At 44.8% G+C, this 8176-nt stretch overlaps 1 protein-coding gene across 1 annotated transcript; it reads left to right on the forward strand.

Moving 5' to 3' along the window:
- The first annotated feature begins 2038 nt into the window (after positions 1–2038).
- On the forward strand, positions 2039–2506 carry LOC148211255 (uncharacterized). The gene has a single exon (XM_088124346.1). It carries the CDS (start codon positions 2039–2041, stop codon positions 2504–2506), a length of 468 nt encoding a protein of 155 aa, XP_087980472.1.
- The last annotated feature ends 5670 nt before the right edge of the window (positions 2507–8176 follow it).

The raw sequence follows: 8176 nt of genomic DNA on the forward strand, positions 1-8176 counted from the left end.
AACTCGAACGAATTCGCTTGGTCTCACGAGGACATGTCGGGTATTGATCCGAAGATAATGGTCCATCGCTTCAACATTGACCCATCATTCCGACCTGTTAAACAGAAAAGAAGATCTGTAAATAAGGAGAGAAGTAATGTAATTGTTGAGGAAGTAAACAAACTTCTAAAAGCTGAATACATTAAAGAAATTTTGTACCCCGAGTGGCTCTCTAACCTTGTCTTAGTTAAAAAATCCAACGGGAAGTGGAGAATGTGCGTCGATTTCACCGATCTTAACAAGGCTTGCCCAAAAGATTGTTTCCCACTGCCGAGGATCGACCAGCTCTTAGATGCTACGGCCGAGCACGAGTTGCTCACCTTCATGGATGCTTACTCAAGGTACAGCCAAATAAAGATGCATGAACCAGACGAAGTCCACACTTCGTTCATAACCGACCAGGGCATGTACTGCTATAAGGTCATGCCCTTCGGTCTAAAGAACATAGGGGCAACTTAACAAAGGATGGTGAACAAGATGTTCGCCAACCAGATCAGATGCAATATGGAAGTCTACGTAGACGATATGCTTGTAAAGAGCAAGTAGTCCAGGTCGCACCTGACCGAGACCTTTGAAGTCCTCCGCAAGTACCTGATGAAATTAAACCCGGCCAAGTGTGCTTTTGGAGTTTCATCTGGCAAGTTCCTTGGGTTTATAGTCAATAATTGTGGCATAGAGGCGAACCCAGAGAAGATTAGGGCCGTGCTTGAGATGCAAGCCCCAAGAACCCTAAAACAGCTACAATTCCTTAACGGGAAAATTGCTGCCCTTAACAGGTTTGTCTCCAGGTCCACGGATAAATGCATCCCATTCTTCAAAATCCTAAGAAAGAAGAGACTTTTTGAGTGAACAGCCGAGTGTGAAACAACCTTTGAAGAACTCAAAAGCTACCTCTGCTCGGCACCATTGCTCGCGAAGCCCATGTCAGGAGACAAGCTACATCAATATTTGGTCGTGTCCGACAACGCAGTCAGCTCGACCCTAATCAAATAAGACGGAGTGTGGCAAAGTCCCGTTTACTACACAAGTAAGGCCATGACCAAGGTCGAGACCAGGTATCCCCGAATGAAGAAACCGGTCTTCGCCTTAGTCACTTCGGCACAAAGACTTAGGTCGTACTTCCAAGCCCACACTATGACTATGCTCACAAACTTGCCTTTGAAGCAGGTTTTTCATAAGCTAGAGACATATGGCCGCTTAATGAAGTGGCCTGTGGACCTAAGCGAGTATGATATCCAATTCGAACCCCGAATGACTGTGAAGGGACAAGTCGTTGCCGACTTCATAGCCGAGCTCACTCCACTGCCGGCCCAAACTTCCACGTCTGACCAGCCATGGACGATGTACGTGGATGGATCCTCAAATGAGAGAGGATGCGACGTAGGTGTGCTCGTCCTTGCCTCAGATGGCATGCGTTTTGAGTATGCCATTTGCTTCAACTTCCGCACTTCAAATAATGAGGCCGAGTACGAAGCTTTGTTGGCTGGATTACGAATGGCAAGGAGACTTGGGGCCAACCACCTTCAAATTTTCAATGATTCACAACTGATAGTGAATCAGATAAAAAAAGAGTATCATACCAAAGAACCTCGGATGGAGAAGTACTTGGGAAAGGTCAAGTCGCACCTCGCCCATTTCCAAGCTTACGAGATTAGCCAGATTCCAAGGTCGGAGAACTCCAATGCCGATGACTTAGCCAAATTAGCATCTGCCTACGAAACCGACCTGGCAAGATCGGTCCCAGTGGAGATCTTGGATAACCCTTCCATCCTGGAGCCGGATATGATGGAAGTAGACTCCCAACCTCAATCATGGATGGACCCAATCACGGACTTCCTGGAATGTAATATCCGAACAGACCCGAGGGAAGCCAATAAGATGATACGGAAAGCAGCTTAGTACTTGCTCCGAGATGGATCATTGTATCGACGAGGGTTTTCCTTAGCCCTCCTCCAATGCATTTCCAAAGAAGAGGGGAATTATGTTCTTAGGGAGGTACATGAAGGGTTCTGTGGCAACCATTCGAGGGCCAGGTCTTTGTCAGCCAAGGTTGTTTGTCAAGGTTATTACTGGCCCATGGTGGATAAAAACCAAAGAGTTTGTGAGAGCATGCGACAACTGCCAGTGCTTCGTAAACATCATCCATCAACCTCCCGAGCTGCTGACTACGAGCTCGACTTCATGCCCCTTTGCACAATGGGGAGTCGACCTGATAGGACCTTTCCTATTGGGTAAGGGACATACTAAGTATGTTGTTGTAGCTGTGGATTACTTTACAAAATGGGTCGAGGCCGAGGCACTTTCAACAATCACGGAGACCAGACTCACGACCTTCATTTGGACAAACTTTGTCTGCCGCTTCGGTATACCTAATGCTATCGTAACAGACAATGGCAAGCAGTTTGACAACGCCAAGTTCAAAATTTTTGCCGCAAGATCGGGATCAGTCACCTCTGTTCGTCCTTAGCTCACCCTAAAGCCAATGGACAAGTAGAGGCGATCAACAAAATCATTAAGTGCGGCCTTAAGTTACGGCTGGACGCAAGGAAAGGACGGTCGGCCGAGGAGCTACCTGAAGTACTCTGGTCCTACCGAACTACGCCTTGGGAGTCCACTGGCGAAACTCCCTTCGCTATGGCCTTTGGTTTCGAGGTCGTGGTGCCTGTAGAGATTGGGATGCCAACTGAGAGGATAGACTACTACGAGCATGTTAGTAGCGAGGAAGAGCTACTCCTCAACCTCGACCTCCTTAACGAGAAGAGGGAAGCAGCTAAACTACGCTTGGCGAAGTACTAAAATCGAATGGTAAGGCACTACAACTTGAGAGTCCGACCTCGGAGTTTCCAGGTTGGACACTTAGTCCTTCGCAAAGTACAGAAGCATGTTGATGCGTTGGAGCCAAGCTGGGAGGGGCCATTCGAAGTCAAGGGCATAGTCCAACCTGGGACATATATGCTTGTCGATCTCGAAGGAAAGCTACTTCTGCATCCATGGAACGCAGAACACTTGAAGCGATACTACCCTTGAAATGTTAAAATGGTCCAAAAATAAATGGAACTTGTAAAAATTTTCAAGGGTTAGTCCCAGTAAAAGGCTCAGTATTAATTTAATTCCCTATCTCCTATAGATTCGAGTTCAACGTGAAACTAAATGGGGGTCAGATGAGGATTAAGACTTAGAAAATTCGAGCCTCTAGGACTTAGAAAATTCGAGCCTCTAGAACTTACGAGTTCGAGATAAGATGTGAACTAGAAACATAGAAATTTCTAGACGTAAGTTAAGACTTAGAGAATTTGAAACTTCAAAACCTTCGAGTTCGAGGTGAAAGTTGAATCAAACTGCAAAACAGAAGTCAAGATGAAAATATTGTATTAATGGTTAAGGTTTGGGCTCAGGCGTATAGACCGCGAGATCCAGTACAAAGGGGGGAGGGAGAAATAAAGGTATGATAAGAAATTTGGAAAAGATGGAGAAGCCTCAGCTGCTTCCAAGGTACGACCCGAGTTCGTTCTAAGACCTAAGAATGTCGATCTCCTGAGAGTCTATCATCCCAGCTTCTTGGGAAGAGTTCGCTCCAGCAGTTGAAAGGAGAGCCCTGTCAACTTTTTGGGAAGAAGGGTCTGCATCCTCTCCCTTGCCGAGCTCGGTGTCAGACTCGAACTCCTTCAGGCATTGATCCACGAAGTCTTAAGGGCCAGGGGTACCGTTGGGACCCGAAGCCCACTTCTGTGCATACCTAAGCTTGATGGACGTGAGGTTGAGCTCGGCAGCCACTTCCTTGATTCCCTTCATCAGGAACCTAAAACCATAATCGTTGAAGTCCTTAGCAAAGCCGTCAAAGTTAGGATGCTTGTGAAACGCTTCCTCTAAAAGAACCCCATTGCTGAGCTTGGACTCTTCGAGCTTGAGCTTAGCCTTCAATTCTGCCACCTCGGAGTCCCGAGCCTGTAGCTTGCCTTCTAGGTCATCTCAGAGGCGCTCGAGGTCGTCATTCTGTTTCATCAATGCAAACTTCTCATTCTCAAGGCATTTGGCCACAGCCTGTGCGCCTTTTTGATTCTCTAGGGGCCAAGCAGTCTTCATTTGGGCACTTTTCAGCTCGGTCTTGTTAGCTTCAGAAGTGGATTTCCATGCCCGAGCCTCAGCATGAGCTCGTTGAGCTCTCCCTCCAAGGCAGCGGCAGCGGCAGCCTCCAAGGCGGCCGAAGATGCCTCCCGCTCCTTCATAGTGAGAAGGTCGCGCCCCTCCAGCTCGGCCTTCATCATAAGCGTGGTCTGACAGATGGCAGCATGAGTCTGAAAAAGAAACCAAAACCCGCAAAGGTTAGCTCTAGGAAGATTGTGCGAAGATAACGTAACATCATATCTTACCTTGGTAAAGTAATCCACTTCAATAGCAGTCGAAGCAACAGCGGTCGAAGCAGGCGCTTGACATCCGCATGGCGTTGTCCCTCACCCTGGCGCTTGAAGGTTCAACTTTGAACCTCATGTCGATATCCGAGGTGCGGCCCATCCTGGGCTCAGGATCATTGACCAAGTCCCCGAAGGGGCTAACCTGTCGTTTAGCGCGTACCTCCCTCACCTCGTCCTCGAAATGGTGAGCCTTACGCTTCTTCTTCTTGGACTTCTTGGGAGAGGCCTTCCTCCAGATCTCCCTAAGGGGGGAGACCTCAAGGATCTCTTGATCTTGAGAGGTTCCAGTCGCGGTCGCTTCCTACGTTGAAACTGCTCCATGTTCGACCTCAACCACCTCGACCTCGGTGGGAGGGTCAACGACAGTAGGGCTTGGTTCTTCCTTATTCTTGGAAGCCTGCCCAGCGAGAGGGCACTTGTGCCTAACATCCCAGGAAAGCCGCACACCATGGCTATAAAGGAAACATATAGAGGTTAAACTCAAAGGAAAGCGCTAAAACAGTTAAGTGTAAACTACACCAAAGATAACCAACCTAGTTCTGAGTTCGGCCTCCGAGCTTCAAGAGAGGCTAGGATAGGATTGTAATCGAGCAGCTGGAGGCAAGAATAAGCTTATATGTGATAAGCGTTCTGATCTGCTTACCGCTCTTGAATCTACCTTTGAAAAACTTTAGGGTGTTAAAGGTCGGCTAGAAAAGTTGGGGGATCGACTTTATAGCAACTGAAAATATCAAGGTTATGAGTTAAACTATGAAGAGACAATTGAAAGCAAGTAAAGACTCTACTCCTTACCTAAATTTTCAAACCTATAAGGGACGCTGTAGAAGGGTTGGTCGGACTCGTTCTTGGCCAGCCATGCTCTAGTGGCGAAAAACCATTTTCCAATTCATTTCTTTATGGAAGTTGGACCTTTCAGGATGCCTCCCGTGCCCTTCCTAGCGCACAAGTAGTACCTCCCTAGCTTCCTAGAGATCCGCTTAACCTCAAAGCAGGTTAAGAGCTGGTCGACTCTGAGGAGGTCCAGGTCATCTACCTCTCTACATCTAAGCAAAAATAAAATGGCTAAACCAAATATGACTCCCCATCCATTTGGGGCCACCTAAGCAGGCGCTAATCCAGTTTGGACTAAGAACTTCTGTACAAAGGGATGAAGGGGAAGACGAAAACCATACTCGAACATATTTAGGTAATGGGTCATGCACCCCTCCAGTGGGTTATAAGCTCACTCCCTTTCCTTGGGAAGCCTAAGAAGGATGTCATTTGGCATGCTATACCTCCTACAAAGAGGGCCGAGGTAGTTCTCAGTCATTTGGGAAGGGTATTCTAAACCTTGACTTGAAGTTGAAGTATCGCTATCGTCTCCGTCATCCTCAGAGAACCTAAAGTTTTCTATCTCCTCCTCTAGTTCGGAATCTAGCCTACTTGCAAATTCCTCTACGGAAACGGCCTTCTTAGAGGAAGAGTCCTAACTCAGAGCTGTGTCACTAGACGAGCTACTACTAGGTGAACTAGGGGAACTACACGAGGTCGACATGACTTCTAAATTAAAAAGAGAAAAAAAACAAAAGCGAGGGAAGGAGACTGACCTAAAGCAAAGACTCCAATCTGATCAGGTCGGACTCCAAGATTTCAGAAAGCATAAAAAGCGAAGATGAAGTCTTGAGGGTATTTATAGTAACTTGAGATTTAATCCAAACCACATATGTGTCCAAAATTAGACGACCCAGATTGGAAGAAGTCTGAACGTTAGGGGTACTCAAGTGCGCGTCGAACGCCAGTTCTGTTTTCAAGGCTTTCCAACGGCAGTAATTATTATGATGGTGTCGAAAGTCACCACGTGGACTGGTTTCACAAAGAGAACTTCTCTACCAGTTCGAGATCGAACTCGACAGAGAGGGGGCCAATGTTTGGGGATGAAGAATCCTATTGCCACATGGAGGACGAAGATTCACCACTAAAGCTAGATTCGAAAGAACACTTACGGAGCTCCATCTCGGAACCCTCCGAGATTGAAGACTTGCCATTTCTGATTAAGAATCAACCTATCATTTTGGAGAAAGTGTCCGAGCTCGATCTGTTGGAGCCCGACATGACCGATCTCAAATCCAACCAAGGTAACCGCCTATCGCAACCCCTGTCGGAACCTAAACCTATAAATAGAGGGCCTCATTTCACCATCAGGTATCAAATTTCTCCTCGAACTTAATATTGAGTTCGAGCTACTTACTAACTTGAGCGTCGGAGATTTTGCCCTCTTGTGCAGGTTTTCTCTTAGCATTTCGGGTCGAAGCAAGGATTGGGTTCGAGCTAGATTGACGTTGTCAATTTCTTGCATAAACACATAAAATTCTAAGGCATTTCTCATTGATACCTCGATTGCAAAGATTATATTTGTCAAAGCATACATCAAGAGAAATGAGATGACATAAGGAAAAAAGACTAAACGCAGAAGGGGTTTTACGACATCCAGCTGATGTTGTTGAGGCATGGAAATATTTTGAGAATCAAGATTCTTGGTTTGTAGAAGATTCAAGGAATGTAAGATTGACCTTGGCCACTGATGGTTCAATCCATTTGGAAACATGAATTTATCATATAGTATGTGGCCAGTAATATTAATTCTATATAACTTGCCTCATAGAAATGTATGAAAAATCGTTTTTTTCATGTCATTACCCATACCAGGTCCAAAATCTCCAGGAAAAGTGAAGGACGTTTATTTGCAACCAATGATAAATGAATTCAAAGAATTGTGGTCTAGCCACATTGATACATATGATGTATGTAGTGGTCATAACTTTCGACTTCATGCAGCTTTGGTTTGGACAATTAATGACTTCCCAACTTATGACAATCCATTAGGTGGAGTACAAAAGGATATAAGACATGTCCAGTATGTAATGAAGATATTTCATTGGAAAAATTGCATAGTAAGATATGTTATATGGGACATCGTCAATTCTTATCACAAAGTCATTCTTGGCTCAAAAGCAAACAATATAATGGAAAAACAGAAAATAGAGTTGCACCACGACATTTCTCTAGGTTGGATGTCATCCGCCAATTAGATTCCATTAATTTTCCGCCACTCGGAAAAACTATCAACGTTTTACAATGGAAACGGAAGCAACTACATAGTGAATTTAATTAGGTGAAGAGAAGTATATTGTTTGACTTACTATATTGGTCAAGTCTCTAGATTCGACAGAAACTTGATGTCATGCATATCGAAAATAATATTGGTGATAATGTCATGGCGATATTATTAAATATCAAAGGTAAAACAATGGACAATGATAAAACACGTAAAACCATCAAATTCCCTGATAGTTTTGCATTGAACATTTCAAGATGTGTTAGTGTTAAAGATGATACATGTACTGAAGAGTCACAACTCACATGTGTGCTCCAAAGACTTTTACTAGTGGGGGTTCGTCCATTTTTGCCCCAATGATATTAGTGGAGCTATTGCAGAATTGCCGAATTTCTTCAAAGTCTTGACTACGAAGACATTGAAAATTGAGACTTTGAATAAGTTACAAGATGCAATTATATTGATTCTTGACAAATTTGAGAGAATATTCCCTCCGGCTTTCTTTAATTTCATGGTTCATCTAGCTGTGCACTTACCTGAAGAAGCCAAACTAGTAGGACCTATCAATTATAGTTCGATGTATTCAATTGAGAGGTATGCTTCTTTATTTATACATATAGTTTTAAAGTAT

The sequence above is a fragment of the Momordica charantia genome (assembly GCF_013281855.1).
Source record: "Momordica charantia cultivar OHB3-1 chromosome 5 unlocalized genomic scaffold, Mcharantia_2.0 BLBB01000005.1, whole genome shotgun sequence".
In the NCBI taxonomy this organism is placed as follows: domain Eukaryota; kingdom Viridiplantae; phylum Streptophyta; class Magnoliopsida; order Cucurbitales; family Cucurbitaceae; genus Momordica; species Momordica charantia.